This window comes from Staurois parvus, unplaced genomic scaffold (genome assembly GCF_062004578.1).
Source record: "Staurois parvus isolate SC_StPar_1 unplaced genomic scaffold, SC_StPar_1.0 ptg000449l, whole genome shotgun sequence".
NCBI classification, from domain to species: Eukaryota; Metazoa; Chordata; class Amphibia; order Anura; family Ranidae; genus Staurois; species Staurois parvus.
The window spans coordinates 2017102-2035898 of record NW_028318245.1 but is presented as its reverse complement, the minus strand read 5'-3'; the positions used below and the strand labels follow the sequence as shown (position 1 = coordinate 2035898).

The 18797-nt window shown below is 47.4% G+C and overlaps 2 protein-coding genes across 3 annotated transcripts in view; one reads left to right on the top strand and one right to left on the bottom strand.

Moving 5' to 3' along the window:
* LOC149453271 (uncharacterized) overlaps positions 1 to 18797 on the bottom strand; it is a 227083-nt gene that overhangs the window by 84960 nt on the left and 123326 nt on the right. The gene's annotated exons all lie outside the window — the stretch shown is intronic.
* On the top strand, positions 10846 to 18432 carry LOC149453277 (uncharacterized). Of its 2 annotated transcripts, none has more exons than XM_089688524.1 (4): positions 10846 to 10894; positions 12817 to 13152; positions 13270 to 13411; positions 16302 to 18432. In XM_089688524.1, the coding sequence occupies exons 3-4, from the start codon at positions 13348 to 13350 to the stop codon at positions 17351 to 17353; spliced, it is 1116 nt and encodes a 371-aa protein (XP_089544650.1). In that variant the 5' UTR covers positions 10846 to 10894; positions 12817 to 13152; positions 13270 to 13347; the 3' UTR covers positions 17354 to 18432. The 2 variants fall into 2 exon arrangements, with proteins under 2 accessions (XP_089544650.1, XP_089544649.1); XM_089688523.1 differs by having other exon boundaries at positions 13264 to 13411.

Here is an 18797-nt window from a genome sequence, read left to right as displayed (position 1 = left end):
AGGCCCGTAATCTGCCAACACCCTATGTCAAAAAATTCTACACACCAGCAGTGTGTGAGGAGACCTGAAAGTGGCACATGGCAGAGTGTGGCGATGGAGACAGCAGCAATGGGAGGCCGTACAGGGACCCATGAGAGACTCTGGACCTGGCAGCAGCATGAGGAGGCGGTATATAGGGGCCCATGGCAGATTAGGGGCCTGGCAGCAGCTATGGGAGGCCCGTAATCTGCCAGCACCCTATGTCAAAAAATTCAACACACCAGCAGTGTGTGAGGAGACCTGAAAGTGGCACATGGCAGAGTGTGGCGATGGAGACAGCAGCAATGGGAGGCCGTACAGGGACCCATGACAGACTCTGGACCTGGCAGCAGCATGAGGAGGCGGTATATAGGGGCCTATGGCAGATTAGGGGCCTGGCAGCAGCTATGGGAGGGCCATAATCTGCCAGCACCCTATGTCAAAAAATTCTACACACCAGCAGTGTGTGAGGAGACCTGAAAGTGGCACATGGCAGAGTGTGGCGATGGAGACAGCAGCAATGGGAGGCCGTACAGGGACCCATGAGAGACTCTGGACCTGGCAGCAGCATGAGGAGGCGGTATATAGGGGCCTATGGCAGATTAGGGGCCTGGCAGCAGCTATGGGAGGCCCGTAATCTGCCAGCACCCTATGTCAAAAAATTCTACACACCAGCAGTGTGTGAGGAGACCTGAAAGTGGCACATGGCATGAGACACTGTGGACCTGGCAGCAGCATGAGGAGGCGGTATATAGGGGCCTATGGCAGATTAGGGGCCTGGCAGCAGCTATGGGAGGCCCATAATCTGCCAGCACCCTATGTCAAAAAATTCTACACACCAGCAGTGTGTGAGGAGACCTGAAAGTGGCACATGGCAGAGTGTGGCGATGGAGACAGCAGCAATGGGAGGCCGTACAGGGACCCATGACAGACTCTGGACCTGGCAGCAGCATGAGGAGGCGGTATATAGGGGCCCATGGCAGATTAGGGGCCTGGCAGCAGCTATGGGAGGCCCGTAATCTGCCAGCACCCTATGTCAAAAAATTCTACACACCAGCAGTGTGTGAGGAGACCTGAAAGTGGCACATGGCAGAGTGTGGCGATGGAGACAGCAGCAATGGGAGGTCTCCCATTGTCCCAACATGGCCCAAATAGTCCCAACATGGGCCCCCTGGCCACGCTTGACTTTCTGGCCACATAGTCGACATACGGCTACGTTTACTTCCTCGGGCGGCTTGACGAAAAATTGCCACACCGCCGAGTAGGAAACTTTGCCCCCGATACTCCTCACTGGCTGACTGCTGCTTCCTCCGTGCACACCGGCACCACTACTGGCCGTGGTGGTAGGCTGCAGTGGAGCTGGTGCTCTACTCCGTGGCCGTTTGGCTCCACTGACACTGCTGCGACCCTGCTGCTGTCTCCTGGGCAACCCACCGACTGTTTTGCTCGCTGCCAAGCTGCCACCCTCTTCTCCTGATGATGCGGAAGAAATTGCCTGATGACGACGAGGCTGCCAAGTGCGATCAACCTCCTCATCATCAAGTAGGGTCTCCGCCTCACTACTAGCCCCCTCGGCTGCGTCTGGGTCAGGAGACAGACCTGTCTCTAGACCGGCTACCGAGCCACTCTCCTCGCCACTACTTCTTCGCCTGGCTGCTGAAAAGGCGGATGTCTCCCCCCGTTCCTGACCGCCCTCTGTTAGCTCTTCCTCACTGTACAGTGGGGCTGAGCCCACAGCATGCGATACTTCGCTTGGTGAGGGAACACCAAAGGACAGGGGCAGGTAGAGGACACGTGATTTCAGTGGGCTTGGTCCCGGGCCATGCCAACTAATGGTTGTGTCTGACGTACCCACCGACCGTTGGCTGTAGGTGTCAGAGGTGACCTGGGAAGAGGAAGACGACCGAGCCAACCAATCGACGACGGCAGGGTTGTCGGTGGAGACACGACCGCTGGATGACACCGGGAGCACTGGCCTCTGGCTGCGAATAGTGCTGCCTCGACCCCTTCCTCTGCTGCCACGTCTGCTCGCTCCTAAAACATTGCCTCCTCTGCCACTCCTCTGCATGTTGTCTGACATACTCTTTAATTAAACGATTATGTGTCCCTGAGTAACAATTCTGTGTCCCTGAGTAACAATTCTGTGTCTGTGCGAGTAACAATTCTGTGGCCCTAAGTAACAGTTCTGTGGCCCTCAGTAACAATTCTGTGTCCCTGATTAACGTTTCTGTGGCCCCAAGTAACAGTTCTGTGGCCCTCAGTAACAATTCTGTGTCTGTGCGAGTAACAATTCTGTGTCTGTGCGAGAAACAATTCTGTGGCCCTAAGTAACAGTTCTGTGGCCCTCAGTAACAGTTCTGTTTCCCTGAGTAACAATTCTGTGTCTGTGCGAGTAAGAATTCTGTGTCTGTGCGAGTAACAATTCTGTGGCCCTAAGTAACAGTTCTGTGGCCCTCAGTAACAGTTCTGTGGCCCTGAGTAACAATTCTGTGTCTGTGCGAGTAACAATTCTGTGTCTGTGCGAGTAACAATTCTGTCTGTGCGAGTAACAATTCTGTGGCCCTAAGTAACGGTTCTGTGGCCCTCAGTAACAGTTCTGTGTCCCTGTGTAACAATTCTGTGTCTGTGCAAGTAACAATTCTGTGGCCCTAAGTAACAGTTCTGTGGCCCTCAGTAACAATTCTGTGTCCCTGATTAACGTTTCTGTGGCCCCAAGTAACAGTTCTGTGGCCCTCAGTAACAATTCTGTGTCTGTGCGAGTAACAATTCTGTGTCTGTGCGAGTAACAATTCTGTGGCCCTAAGTAACGGTTCTGTGGCCCTCAGTAACAGTTCTGTGTCCCTGTGTAACAATTCTGTGTCTGTGCGAGTAACAATTCTGTGGCCCTAAGTAACAGTTCTGTGGTCCTCAGTAACAATTCTGTGTCTGTGCGAGTAACAATTCTGTGGCCCTAAGTAACAGTTCTGTGGCCCTCAGTAACAATTCTGTGTCTGTCCCTGAGTAACAATTCTGTGGCCCTAACTAAAGTTTCTGTGGCCCTAAGTAACAATTCTCTGGCACTCAGTAACAATTCTGTCTGTCCCTGAGTAACAATTCTGTGGCCCTAATAACGTTTCTGTGGCCCTAAGTAACAATTATCTGGCACTCAGTAACAATTCTGTCTGTCCCTGAGTAACAATTCTCTGGCACTCAGTAACAATTCTGTCTGTCCCTGAGTAAAAATTCTGTGGCCCTAAGTAAAGTTTCTGTGGCCCTGAGTAACAATTCTCTGGCACTCCGTAACAATTCTGTCTGTCCCTGAGTAACAATTCTCTGGCACTCAGTAACAATTCTGTCTGTCCCTGAGTAACAATTCTCTGGCACTCAGTAACAATTCTGTCTGTCCCTGAGTAAAAATTCTGTGGCCCTAAGTAAAGTTTCTGTGGCCCTGAGTAACAATTCTCTGGCACTCCGTAACAATTCTGTCTGTCCCTGAGTAACAATTCTCTGGCACTCAGTAACAATTCTGTCTGTCCCTGAGTAAAAATTCTGTGGCCCTAATTAAAGTTTCTGTGGCCCTAAGTAACAATTCTCTGGCACTCAGTAACAATTCTGTCTGTCCCTGAGTAACAATTCTCTGGCACTCCGTAACAATTCTGTCTGTCCCTGAGTAACAATTCTCTGGCACTCAGTAACAATTCTGTCTGTCCCTGAGTAAAAATTCTGTGGCCCTAAGTAAAGTTTCTGTGGCCCAGAGTAACAATTCTCTGGCACTCCGTAACAATTCTGTCTGTCCCTGAGTATGAATTCTGTGGCCCTAACTAGCGTTTCTTTGTCCCTAAGTAACAGTTCTGTGGCCCTGAGTAACAATTCTGTGTCTGTGCGAGTAACAATTCTGTGGCCCTAAGTAACAGTTCTGTGGCCCTCAGTAACAGTTCTGTGTCTGTGCGAGTAACAATTCTGTGTCTGTGCGAGTAACAATTCTGTGGCCCTAAGTAACAGTTCTGTGGCCTTCAGTAACAATTCTGTGTCTGTGCGAGTAACAATTCTGTGTCTGTGCGAGTAACAATTCTGTGGCCCTAAGTAAAGTTTCTGTGGCCCTAAGTAACAATTCTCTGGCACTCAGTAACAATTCTGTCTGTCCCTGAGTAACAATTCTCTGGCACTCAGTAACAATTCTGTCTGTCCCTGAGTAAAAATTCTGTGGCCCTAAGTAAAGTTTCTGGGGCCCTGAGTAACAATTCTCTGGCACTCAGTAACAATTCTGTCTGTCCCTGAGTAACAATTCTCTGGCACTCAGTAACAATTCTGTCTGTCCCTGAGTAAAAATTCTGTGGCCCTAAGTAAAGTTTCTGTGGCCCTAAGTAACAATTCTCTGGCACTCAGTAACAATTCTGTCTGTCCCTGAGTAACAATTCTCTGGCACTCAGTAACAATTCTGTCTGTCCCTGAGTAAAAATTCTGTGGCCCTAATTAAAGTTTCTGTGGCCCTAAGTAACAATTCTCTGGCACTCAGTAACAATTCTGTCTGTCCCTGAGTAACAATTCTCTGGCACTCAGTAACAATTCTGTCTGTCCCTGAGTAAAAATTCTGTGGCCCTAATAACGTTTCTGTGGCCCTAAGTAACAATTCTCTGGCACTGAGTAACAATTCTGTCTGTCCCTGAGTAAAAATTCTGTGGCCCTAATAACGTTTCTGTGGCCCTAAGTAACAATTCTCTGGCACTGAGTAACAATTCTGTCTGTCCCTGATTATGAATTCTGTGGCCCTAACTAGCGTTTCTTTGTCCCTAAATAACGATTCTGTGGCCCTCATTAACAAGTCTGTGTCCCTGAGTAATGGTTCTCTGTCCCTAAGTAACTTTTCTCTGTCCCCAATTATCGTTTCTGTGGCCCTAACTCTGTCCCTGTCCCTAGTACAGAGCGGTCTGCCTCTGTTCAATAACTGCAGGCAAATGAAGAATTCCAAAATGGCCGCTATTTATAGCTCGACCATTACACAGTGCTGGCTGGCTGGCTGCTGATTGGCTGATGCGATCACATGTAGTTGAGGAATGCATTATGGGTCAGCGCGCCTTGTCTGCGCGCCTTCCTAGACATCCCCGCTCCGTCGCCGCACATGTCAGCCGCCATTTTCTGAAAAATTTCGATTCGCGCGTCCGAATTAGGCTATTTTTCGGATTCGGCACGAATCGAAATTTTTCCGATATTCGACTCGAATTCCACTTCGGATACTTCGATTCGCTCATCTCTAATGAGAACACTAGAGCAGGACGTGAGTGGGGACCAGAGAGAGAGGCAGAGGATCAGCAAAGCTGGGGGACCGAAGCAAGAGAAACTAGCAGCTGTCACACATGGTGTACAACATGAGAACGCTGTATCAGAAGGTGAGTGGGGACCAGAGAGACGGGACTGAGTGGCAGAGGATCAGCAAAGCTGGGGGACCAAAGCAGGAGAAACTAGCAGATGTCACACATGGTGTACAACATGAGAAAACTAAAGCAGAAGGTGAGTGGGGACCAGAGAGAGAGGACTGAGTGGCAGAGGATCAGCAAAGCTGGGGGACCGAAGCAAGAGAAACTAGCAGATGTCACACATGGTGTACAACATGAGACTTCTAGAGCAGAATGTGAGTGGGTACCAGAGAGAGAGGACGGAGTGGCAGAGGATCAGCAAAGCTGATGGACCGAAGCAGGAGAAACTAGCAGATGTCACACGTGGTGAGTAGTGTGGGAGCATTATAGTGGGAGGTGAGTGGGGACCAGAGAGAGGATCAGCAGAGCTGGGGGTTACTACTGAGTGGGGGATCAGCAAAGCTGGGGGAACTACTGAGCACGCGATGTGCTGAATGAGTGTACTAGTAAGCTGGGGCTGTGCTGAACAGGGGTACTAATAAGCTGGGGATCTGCTGAACGAAGGTACTAATAAGCTGGGGATCTGCTGAACGAAGGTACTAATAAGCTAGGGATCTGCTAAACGAAGGTACTAATAAGCTTGGGATCTGCTGAACGAAGGTACTAATAAGCTGGGGATCTGCTGTACGGGAGTACTAATAAGCTGGGGATCTGCTGAGTGGGGGTACTACTGAGCTGGGGTTCTACTGGGCCCCTTTAAAGCAAATCGAAAATCAAGCCAGGCAAATTCTTGGAGTGTCAAGTATAGTATTTGCCAGTGCAGAATCAGGGTGTTGAAATCCAGTGCTAACAAGATGTCATCCAGATAATGATTCAGTATGAAAGGCGTGGAAGCGGCAACTTCGTGAAGGTTCTTCAAGCCATGAACGTTTTGATTGGGAGACAAACCAACTCGAAGCAACATCCCAGAATCTCGAATCGTAGATACTTTTGGAATTACGGATGCATTAGAATCTGAGTGGATTGGGAAGTTCCACTGATAACACCCAGCCCCCCATCTGGATAGCTGGCGTTATGGATTGGAAGCATTCCATACAAAAGGACCAGATTTGAATGCATCTGTTCTGGGAATTTTGATCCAAAAATGGCCTCAGATATTTTACTAAGAATATGGTTGAGTAGAAAACGGGGAATATCGTTCTGTTGGTGGCACTGGAACAATAGCCTTCTTCTGGAGTAGGGTTCGAATGTATTGTATGAAAATCTGGGTTTTTTTTTTTTAACGAGATCATGGTAGGATGGTCTGTACAAAACAATTCCAAGATGGCAGGCACTTGAAGGTCCAATGATGGTCTTTGAAAGTATTCACACACTTGAGAAAACAGAACAGAAGATGTGTGCCTACCTGACAAGAGTGGATGGGTGCACAATCAAAATGGCTTTTTCTGTTTTGTGAGAAGTAAAAGTAGACCTCTGTTTGGATATTTTCAGAAGTGACAAATGGGTGTGTCTCCAACCTCTATGAAAGTCTCTTCTGGGCTTGTATGAACAAAACTCTTTAGATTCATCATTGAATAGTCTCTCTGTTAGAGTTCTCTGAAGATGAGGGTTCCAGTTTTAGGGTAGCAAGCCACAACAACCCACTGTCACCTTCGAGAGGACGGGCACTAGTTTTCCATCAAGATGGGAGTCATTATAAGGTATTTCACACCACAAACCTCTTTAGATCCATCTCTGAATTGCCTCTCTTTTAGAGTTCTCTGAAGATGAGGTTTCCAGTCTTAGGGTAGAGCCACAACAACCCACTGTCACCTTCGAGATGACAGGGTCTAGTTTTCCATCAAGATGGGAGTCATTATAAGGTATTTCACACCACAAACCTCTTTAGATCCATCACTGAATCGCCTCTCTGTTAGAGTTCTCTGAAGATGAGGGTTCCAATCTTAGGGTAGCAAGCCACAACAATCCACTGTCACCTTTGAGATGATGGGGTCTAGTTTTCCATCAAGATGGGAGTCATTATAAAGTATTTCACACCACATAGTGCTGGAGGAATAATTTGCTGACCGTAGCTTCTAGAACACTTCATAGTGACTGTTGCCAGCATTGCCCTTGAGGAACATCGGGTGACATCAATAATGGCCTCCCCTCCAAAGCCACCTACTAGTTTTAGCTCATGGAGGTCAGTGATGATATGCTCTCTTTCCATTTTCCTTTCAACACTGTGTTGGTCCATGCATAAATATCCGACTGATGTTAAGGAAATTGCAAAATAAAATTCATCCCCAGCTACTAGGTAAGCCCTCCTCAGATCAAGGTCTGTTTATCCCGAAGGTCTTTGAAGGGGACCACATCTTACATAACAAGGGCAACCTGTGGAGCTAATCTTATCACTGAGGCAACCACGAGCAGAGGACTACTAAGGTTGGTGCTCCTGCACTCTTTGAGGGGGTATAGTTTTGAAAGTCTATTATTAAGGCAGGGTTCCTTCTCAAATTTTCTTGCTCTCTTCAGTGATGATTTCCTTTATCGTAAAATATAAATTATTATTTTGTCATTTTTAATTATTAAAGACCAGTGGAATACAGGTCCTACTGAAGTATTGGGACCAATGGGATCAAAATAAGCAACTTGTAAAAGTAAGAAGAAAAAAAAAATTGAAAAATGTTTTTGGGGACCGGATCAAGAGGTAGGAGATCAAGGCACATTTGGTATACAAAGGTACATGTAGAGTGGGGAAAATAATGATTTGATCCCCTGCAGATTTTGTAAGTTTGTCCACCTACAAAGAAGGTCTATCATTTTTATCATAGGTGTATTTTAAATGATCGAGACAGAATATCAACCAAAAATCCAGAAAGACACACGATACAAATGTTATAAATGGAGTTGCAGTTCAGTGAGTAAAATAAGTAATTGATCCCCAAGCAAAACATGACTTAGTACTTGGTGGAGGAACCCTTGTTGGCGAGCACAGAGGTGAGACGTTTCCTGTAGTTGGTGGAGGAACCCTTGTTGGCCAGCACAGAGGTGAGACGTTTCCTGTAGTTGGTGGAGGAACCCTTGTTGGCCAGCACAGAGGTGAGACGTTTCCTGTAGTTGGTGGAGGAACCCTTGTTGGCGAGCACAGAGGTGAGACGTTTCCTGGAGTTGGTGGAGGAACCCTTGTTGGCGAGCACAGAGGTGAGACGTTTCCTGTAGTTGGTGGAGGAACCCTTGTTGGCGAGCACAGAGGTGAGACGTTTCCTGGAGTTGGTGGAGGAACCGTTGTGGTGAGCACAGAGGTGAGGCGTTTCTTGTAGTTGGTGGAGGAACCCTTGTTGGTGAGCACAGAGGTGAGACATGTCTTGTAGTTGGTGGAGGAACCCTTGTTGGCGAGCACAGAGGTGAGACGTTTCTTGTAGTTGGTGGAGGAACCCTTGTTGGCGAGCACAGAGGTGAGACGTTTCTTGTAATTGGTGGAGGAACCCTTGTTGGCCAGCACAGAGGGGAGACGTTTCTTGTAGTTGGTGGAGGAACCCTTGTTGGCCAGCACAGAGGGGAGACGTTTCTTGTAGTTGGTGGAGGAACCCTTGTTGGCCAGCACAGAGGTGAGACGTTTCTTGTAGTTGGTGGAGGAACCCTTGTTGGCCAGCACAGAGGTGAGACGTTTCTTGTAGTTGGTGGAGGAACCCTTGTTGGCCAGCAGAGAGGTGAGACGTTTCTTGTAGTTGGTGGAGGAACCCTTGTTGGCCAGCACAGAGGTGAGACGTTTCTTGTAGTTGGTGGAGGAATCCTTGTTGGCCGGCACAGAGGTGAGACGTGTTCTGTAGTTGGTGGAGGAACCCTTGTTGGCTAGCAGGGAGGTGAGACGTTTCTTGTAGTTGGTGGAGGAACCCTTGTTGGCCAGCACAGAGGGGAGACGTTTCTTGTAGTTGGTGGAGGAACCCTTGTTGGCCAGCACAGAGGAGAGACGTTTCCTGTAGTTGGTGGAGGAACGCTTGTTAGCGAGCACAGAGGGGAGACGTTTCTTGTAGTTGGTGGAGGAACCCTTGTTGGCGAGCACAGAGGGGAGACGTTTCCTGTAGTTGGTGGAGGAACCCTTGTTGGCGAGCACAGAGGTGAGACGTTTCATGTAGTTGGTTCGCTTGGAAACTTGAAGTTTCAGCTCCCTCCATAAATTTTCCATAGGATTACGGTCTGGAGACTGGCTAGGCCACTCCGTGACCTTAATGTGTTTCTTCTTGATCCATTCCTTTGTTGCCTTGGTGGTATGTTTAGGGTCATTGTCATGCTGGAAGACCCATCCACGACCCATCTTCAGCGTTCTAGCTGAAAGAAGAAGGTTCCCATCCAAGATTTTAGAATACTTGGCCCTGTATATTGGCCCCTCAATGCGGCAAAGTCGGTCTGTACCTTGGGCAGAGAAACACCCCCAAAGCAGAATATTTCCACCTCCATGTTTGACTGTAGGGATGGTGTTCCTTGGGTCATAGTCAGAATTTTTCTTCCTCCAAACACGGAGAGTTGAGTTATTGCCAAAGAGCTCAATTGAAGTCTCATCTGATCACAGCACCTTCTCCCAATCCTTCTCTGAATCATTTAGATGTTCATTGGCAAACTTCAGATGGGCCTGTACATGTGCCTTCTTGAGGAGGGGAACCTCACGGGCAAGATTTAAATCCATGGCCAGCATATTGTGTTACCATTGGTTTGTTTGGTGTTTGTGGTCCCAACTGCCTTGAGATCATTTACAAACTCCTCCCGTGTAGCTCTGGGTTGATCCCTCACTTTTCTCATGATCATCCTTACCCCATGAGGTGAAATCTTGCATGGAGCTCCAGACTGAGGGCGGTTGACGGTTATTTTGTATTTCATCCATTTGTGAATAATCGCTCCAACAGTTGTCTCCTTCTCACCAAGCTCCTTGCCGATGGTCTTGTAGCCCATTCCAGCCTTGTGCAGGTCTACAGTCTTGTCCCTGAAGTCCGATGACACCACCTTGGTCTTGCCCATGGTGGTGAGGTTTGAATGGAAGAATGAGATTCTGTGGACAGGTGTCCTTTGTACACATAATGAGTTGTCATTAGGAGCACCTTCTTAAATTGACCAGACTAATCTGTGTACCACATGAGCACAGAGCCAGTCTGTGGGAGCCAGAATTATTGTTGGTTGATAAAGGATCATATACTTATTTTAATCACTGAACTGCAACTCAATTTATAACATTTGTATCGTGTGTTTTTTCTGGATTTTTGGTTGATATTCTGTCTCTATCATCTAAAATATGATATGATAGACCCTTCATTTCTGTGTAAGTGTGCAAACTTCTGCAGGGGATCAAATCATTATTTCCCCCAATGTATATAAAAGTATGAAACATAATAAAAGGAAGAACCTGGAAAAATAATAGGCTGCAGATTTAATGTTATCCACAAGGTGGTGTCTAACTTATTTTAAGGAGAAAACATGGACAGGAAGTGATGTCAGATATAAAAGGAAGTTCTGGGTGAGAGTTGAGAGGAAGCACAGAAGAGACATTGCTGGAACTGGCAGCAGAGGAGGTAATACGTCCTAAATATAGAGCCATTTCTCCAACCGTCTATCCAGAGCCTCTGGTTTATAGACCGGATACGTCCTAAATGTAGAGCCATTTATCCAACCGTCCATCCGGAGCCTCTGGTTTATAGACCGGATACGTCCTAAATGTAGAGCCATTTATCCAACCGTCCATCCGGAGCCTCTGGTTTACAGACCGGATACGTCCTAAATGTAGAGCCATTTATCCAACCGTCCATCCGGAGCCTCTGGTTTACAGACCGGATACGTCCTAAATGTAGAACCATTTATCCAACCGTCCATCCGGAGCCTCTGGTTTACAGACCGGATACGTCCTAAATGTAGAACCATTTATCCAACCGTCCATCCAGAGCCTCTGGTTTACAGACCGGATACGTCCTAAATGTAGAGCCATTTATCCAACCATCCATCCAGAGCCTATGGTTTACAGACCGCATACGTCCTAAATGTAGGGCCCTACTTAAAATCACCAACGACCTGCTAACCACCAAAGCCAATGGCCACTATTCTATCCTCCTGCTCCTTGACCTCTTTGCGGCCTTCAACACTGTTGACCACCCTCTTCTTCTTGCCAAACTGCACTCCCTTGGCATCAGGGACGCTGCTCTCTCCTGGTTCTCCTCCTACCTTTCCCAACGCTCCTTCAGCATCACCTACAACACTGCCACCTCCCCCTCTCTGTCGGGGTCCCGCAAGGTTCTGTCCTCGGACCCCTCCTCTTCTCCATCTATACCTCCTCCCTTGGCAAACGTATTCACTCCCACGGCTTCAATTACCACCTCTATGCTGACGACACCCAAATTTACCTCTCCACCCCCCACCTCACCCCCTCACTCTCCGCCCGCATCGCCCACCTCATGAATGACATATCAGACTGGATGTCGCTCCATTTCCTCAAACTTAACCTATCCAAAACCAAGCTGCTGGTCTTCACCCCGCCCCCCCCCCCATCCTCTCCATCACTACTAACAACGCCACCATCTCTCCCACCCCACACGCCAAAGTCCTGGGTGTCACCCTGGACTCCCACCTCTCCTTCCTACCCCACATCCAACTGCTATCTAGATCTTGCAGGCTCCACCTCCGCAACATCTCCAAGATACGCACATTCCTCACCCCAGACACCACCAGACAACTCGTACACTCCCTCATCATCTCACACCTTGACTATTGCAATTCCCTTCTCACTGGCCTACCCAAACGAATGCTATCCCCACTCCAGTCGATCCTAAACTCAGTGGCTAGACTCATCTACCTCACCAACCATTTATCCAACCGTCCATCCAGAGCCTCTGGTTTACAGACTGGATACGTCCTAAATATAGAACCATTTATCCAACCGTCCATCCAGAGCCTCAGGTTTATAGACCGGATACGTCCTAAATATAGAACCATTTATCCAACCGTCCATCCAGAGCCTCTGGTTTATAGACCGGATACGTCCTAAATATAGAACCATTTATCCAACCGTCCATCCAGAGCCTCTGGTTTATAGACCGGATACGTCCTAAATATAGAACCATTTATCCAACCGTCCATCCAGAGCCTCAGGTTTACAGACCGGATACGTCCTAAATATAGAACCATTTATCCAACCGTCCATCCAGAGCCTCTGGTTTATAGACCGGATACAGACTGAATATAGAACCATTTATCCAACCGTCCATCCAGAGCCTCTGGTTTATAGACCGGATACAGACTGAATATAGAACCATTTATCCATCTTTTACTCCAGAGCCAGTCCAGTGATAATAATAGGACAGGCCCCACAGTATAGTCATTCCCTGTGCCTTTGTTGGGCTTATTTTCCACACATCCTGTTTTGTTTGACAATCATACCCTGGACAGGAAGTTACTTTATCCAAGGGATGTGTCTGGATGGTGACTGTATCATTGTGTGTGTCAGGTTCCTATAAGGTGTCAGGATGTCACTGTCTATTTCTCCATGGAGGAGTGGGAGTATTTAGAAGGACACAAGGACCTCTACAAGGACGTCATGATGGACAATCAGCCGCCCCTCACATCACCGGGTAAGAGGAGACTTTATTGGAAAGGAGAGAGCAGTACGGAGGCTCCACCTAGATCCCCCATCATCTGATAAACACATAGAAACAATGGATTCAGTCAGTGTGTGTTTCCTACAGATGGATCCAGTCATGGGAACCTACCAGAGAGATGTCCCCGTCCTCTGTATTCCCGGGATTCTACACAGGAAGATCACACCATCCCTCACCATCACCAGGTAAGTGGGACTGCGCATGCAGACCTAACAATGTATTGCAAGCTTTGAGATGACAATCTTTTTTTTGTTTCTTTTTATGTAATGTATTGTAATGTATGTATCATTTTTGAGGTTCAGGGTGAAGAACTGAAAGACATCAAAGTTGAGGTTAAAGAGGAAGAAGAAGAGAGGTTGGTGAGTGGAGATCAGCAGTCTATGGAGGAGGGGGAGATGACTATGGACAGTAAACTGGAGGAATCTTCCCTTTATATTGGCATAAGTAAGTAATAAGTATTAAATTCAGAAACTGTTTACGTTTTCATTTTTCTTCTGTGAGTATGATATGAGGTGTGTCTAAAACCGTTCGGTGAATGGTCCGATATCTCAATGGCAACATGGGCCAGGTTCGCATTCATGCACATAGCCATCCAGAGACAGGTCAAGAATCACCACCTAGCGTGGACTACACGTGGCCATCAGGGTAAACCAGCTGTGGGCGGATGAGTCATGTTCGGGTCGGCTGTTGACAAGCAGAACCCCAGCCATGATCAAGCGAGTGCGACAAATGCTGGCACGAGATCGGCGACTGATGGCAGAGGGATTCAGCATTAGCGAGGATACGGTGCGCACCATCGTCCGCGAAGATTTGGGTGAGCGGTAGATCTGTTTCCAGTTGGTGCCGTACAAGCTGACAGACAATCAGAAAGCAAAACGGATGAAAACCTGCAAAGATTTCATTACCACGTGTGACCAGTGGAGGTTGCTGCACGATAACGCTCCTGCACACTGTGCGGGTCCACGTGTGCCAATTCTTGTACCTGTTTTCGATGATCCACCGTACTCCCCTGATCTGGCACCTGAAGAGCATTATGAAAGGCGCATGTTTGCGGACGTGGCCGATCGATTCCTAAAGAGGCCTTTGATGACAGTTTCCAGAAGCTTTATGAACTTTGCCAAAAGTGTGTTGTGAAGGATGGTCATTATTTTGAAGGCCAATAAAGGTCATTTGTGTGTATCTTCTGTTTTGTTAGTTTTCTGATACCATTCACTGAACGTTTTAGACACATCTCGTATACATATTGCTACGTCGGTTGAGAAAATGTATGTCTACTCAATGTTCTAGACCAGGGGTCCTCAAACTACGGCCCGCGGCCCGCCGAGGCCATTTATCCGGGCCGCCGGCAGGGGTGGGACAGGAAGGGACACTAAGTACAGGGGCGGGCAGGGGGCTGCTGTACCCTACCTGGCTCCGGTCCCAGTCCCACGACGATCCAGTCCAGGAAGCGCTGCTCCTTCATTCACTCCGGCCACTCCCTCACTCCTGCCGCTCGGCTCCGCCTCCTCACCGGTGATTGGGCGCCAGAACTGTAGCTCAGGAAAGGCACACAGGCGGCCAATCACCTGCGAGGAGGTGTAGCCGAGCAGCCCCGCGAACATCGAGTGAGAGAGAATCCGGAGTGAAGAAGGACAGCTGACAGGTAAGTGTGCCGTGCTGATGGTGCTGCTGCAACCAGGTATGCTGGCTGCAGTAGCACCTAGGCTGGAGCAGGGGTCAGCAAGTTACGTGTCATTGGTGTCAGTGGGAGGAATAGTGCCCCATCATTGGTGTCAGTGATACTAATGATGGGGCATTATTCCTCCCACTGACACCAATGATGGGGCACTATTCCACCCTCCACTGACACCAACGATGGGGCACTATTCCTCCCACTGACACCAATGATGGGGCACTATTCCTCCACTGACACCAATGATGGGGCATTATTCCACCCTCCACTGACACCAATGATGGGGCACTATTCCACCCTCCACTGACACCAATGATGGGGCACTATTCCACCCTCCACTGACACCAAAGATGGAACACTATTCCTTCCCCCACTGACACTAATGACGGGGCACTATTCCCCTCCACTGACACAATGACGTATTATTCCTCCCACTGACACCAAATATGGGTCACTATTCTTCCCACTGACACCAATGATGGGACACTATTCCCCCCCACTGACACCAATGATGTACTATTCCTCCCATTGACACCAATGACGGAGCACTATTCCCCCTCACTGACACCAATGATGTACTATTCCTCCCACTGACACCAAAGATGGGCCACTATTCTTCCCACTGACACCAATGATGGGGCACTATTCCTCCCTCTGACACCAATGTTGGGACACTATCCCCTTCCCCCACTGACACCAACCAATGATGGGGCACTATCCCCCCCCCCCCACACTGACACCAACGATGGGGCACTATTCCTCCCCCCACTGACACCAATAATGGGGCATGATTCTTCCCACTGACACCAATGATGGGGCACCATTCCTCCCACTTACACCAATAATGGGGCACTATTTCGCTCCATAAGACACACTTGGGGGGGAAATGTCTGCGTCTTATGGAGCGGCCGGCCCAGTATTCCCGCCGCCGTTGTATGTCCGCAGTCTCTGGTTATCTCCTGTACTGTGTCCGTATTTGTTCATAGTTTTTTTTTTTTTTTTAAAACTATAGTCCAGCCCTCCAACAGTCTGAGGGACAGTTGGAGGGCCGGACTATATAACATTCCTCAATATAACGTCATGTTCCCAACAAATGAGGAGGAGATTCTGGACACCATATGAAAGGTCCGTCTCCATTCCTCAATATAACGTCATGTTCCCAACAAATGAGGAGGAGATACTGGACACCATATGAAAGGTCCATCTCCATTCCTCAATATAACATCATGTTCCCAACAAATGAGGAGGAGATACTGGACACCATATGGAAGGTCCATCTCCATCCCTCAATATAACATCATGTTCCCAACAAATGAGGAGGAGATACTGGACACCATATGAAAGGTCCATCTATGTTCCTCAATATAATGTCACGTTCCCAACAAATGAGGAGGAGATACTGGACACCATATGAAAGGTCCATCTCCATTCCTCAATATAACGTCACGTTCCCAACAAATGAGGAGGAGATACTGGACACCATATGAAGGTCCATCTATGTTCCTCACCATAACAATATCATAGTTGTAGACTTCTGGTTATCATTTGATGTTTGATGCCCAAACTCTCTGAGATCTGTGACTGGCAGAGGAGGACATCTATGACTTCTGAATACAAAATATGAAATCTCCTAATACATGCAATATACAATTCCTTCCACAGATGGACATTATGTCCGAAGTACGGAGAAGGGACCTCATATCTCATCTCAAGAATATAATGCAGGAGGCATTGGCATCACACAATATTCTCCAGGAGTGAATCTCCTTCCTCAAAATAGACACCACAGACCTCGCCATTTGCAGACCTCAATGGATCCTTCTAATCCTGAGGAATCTTCTGATAGGTCCCATACTATGACTTCAGATGTCCTTCTAAGTTCTCACAGTGCAGATCGATCGACTGCTACATTTTATCCTAAGAAACCTCCTTCAAGCCATGTTTTCACAGGTAAAAGTTCAGTTTCATGTTCACAGTGCGGGAAAAGTTTTACTCAGAAAGCAGACCTTCTTAAACACCAGAGAATTCACACAGGAGAACGACCTTTCTCGTGTTCGGAGTGTGGGAAATGTTTCACCAACAAAGGAGACCTCCATAAACATCTGAAAATTCACACGGGCGAGCGTCCTTTCTCATGTTCAGAGTGCGGGAAATGTTTCACCTATAAAGGAGACCTCCATAAACATCTGATCGTCCACACCGGCGAGCGTCCTTTCTCGTGTTCAGAGTGCGGGAAATGTTTCTCTCAGAAAGGAAAACTTCGTTCGCACCAGAGAGTTCACACGGGTGAGCGCCCTTATTCATGCTCAGAGTGCGGGAAAGCGTTCAGTCATAAAATAAGCCTCACTTACCACCAGAGGTCGCACATGGGTGACTATCCTTTTTCGTGTCCGGAGTGCGGGAGACGTTTCGTGCGAAAAGAAAAACTTGTTTCGCACCAGAGAATTCACACCGGCGAGCGTCCTTTTGTGTGCTCAGAGTGCGGAAAAAGTTTCAATGGGAGAGATAACCTTCGTACTCACCAGAGAATTCACACGGGCGAGCGTCCTTATGCGTGCCCAGCGTGCGGGAAATGTTTTAGAGAGAAAGGAAAACTTAATGTACACCTGAGAATTCACACGGGCGAGCGTCCTTTTTCTTGTTTAGAGTGCGGGAAATGTTTCACTATAAAACAACACCTGCATAAACACCAGAAAATTCATGTTGGCGAGTGACTTTTTTTTTCCGTTGTTTATGTTTTAGAGTGCGGGAAATGTTGCACTTGGTGTATCTTTTTAAAACACTCTCGCACAAATGAGTGACTTTTTTTTCAATTATGTTTTGATGGTTGGAAAAGTTTCACCCAAAGCTGAGGTCTGTTTTGCTCACCCTCTTGAACATCTAAAATTCTGTCATCCTCTCTCATGAATGGAGTGTGTTGAAAAAAAAAAGCAAAAATTGTCACGCAGAGAGCTATCTTTCTCATGTTCAGAGTGCGGGAAATGTTTTCCTGAAAAAAAAAAAAGCTTACTCATTATACTCCAGAGAATTCATACCGGTGAGCACTCTCTCATGTTCAGAGTGCAGGAAACGTTTTTCTGAAAAAAAAAAAAGCTTACTCATACTCCAAAGAATTCATACCGGCGTGCGCTCTTTCTCATGTTCAGAGTGCGGGAAATGTTTTCCTGAAAAAAATAAAAGCTTACTCATTTTACACCAGAGAATTCATACTGGTGAGCGCCCTTTCTTATATTTCAGAGTGCGGGAAATGTTTTTCTGAAAAAAAAAAAAAAAAGCTTACTTGTTATACTCCAGAGAATTCATACCAGAGAGCGTTCTTTGTCATGTTCAGAGTGTGGGAAATGTTTCTTTTTATAAAGGTTTTTTTATGTTCAGTTGTACAGACAGAGCCGTGAGTTGGAGTGCGGGAAACGTTTCATTGAGTCAGGAGATCTTCCTAAACATCAGAAAACTCACACGGGTGAACATCCTTCTTTTTTTTTTTTTTTTCTCGTGTTCTGTTTCCTGTTCAAAGTGCGGGAGAAGTTTTGCTGAGAAAGCAAAACATATTCAACATCAGAGAAGACAAGGGTATGAAGGACCTCACGATCAGAGTGCGGGAAACCTTTTTTTTTTATAGGAAGTGAAAATCTGATTAGACTTTCACCAGTGACATTTTTGGTTGGTAGCTGCTCACATTCACCAAAACCACGATCCTATCCACGGAGCGAAGGTCATGGGAAATACTTAATAGACGAACAAATCCAAACCGAATGCCACAAACTACATCCAAATAAAGTCTCTCAGACCAACACGTGTGACTGGCTGTCTTCTTTGTTTCTTTTACCACTTCAGGTTTTACCCCCCCCCCCCCCTTCATGACCAGGACATGAACATCATCAATGACAGGAATCAGTGATCAGTGCTGATACTATACAGTGACACTGGCTGGGAGGGGGTGATGAAGGAGTTAAATGAGTGCCTAACTCTGTGCAATGTGTGCTGCTTGTACTAAGATCTCTGTTTTTCATCCCTGCTTTGCTTTACTGATGAGCACTGATGGGGTTGCACTGATAGGCGGCACTGATGGGACTGATGAGCTGGCACTGATAGGTGACACTGATGGGCACTAATAGGCAGTACCGATGAGGCGGCACTGATAGGTGACACTGATGGGCA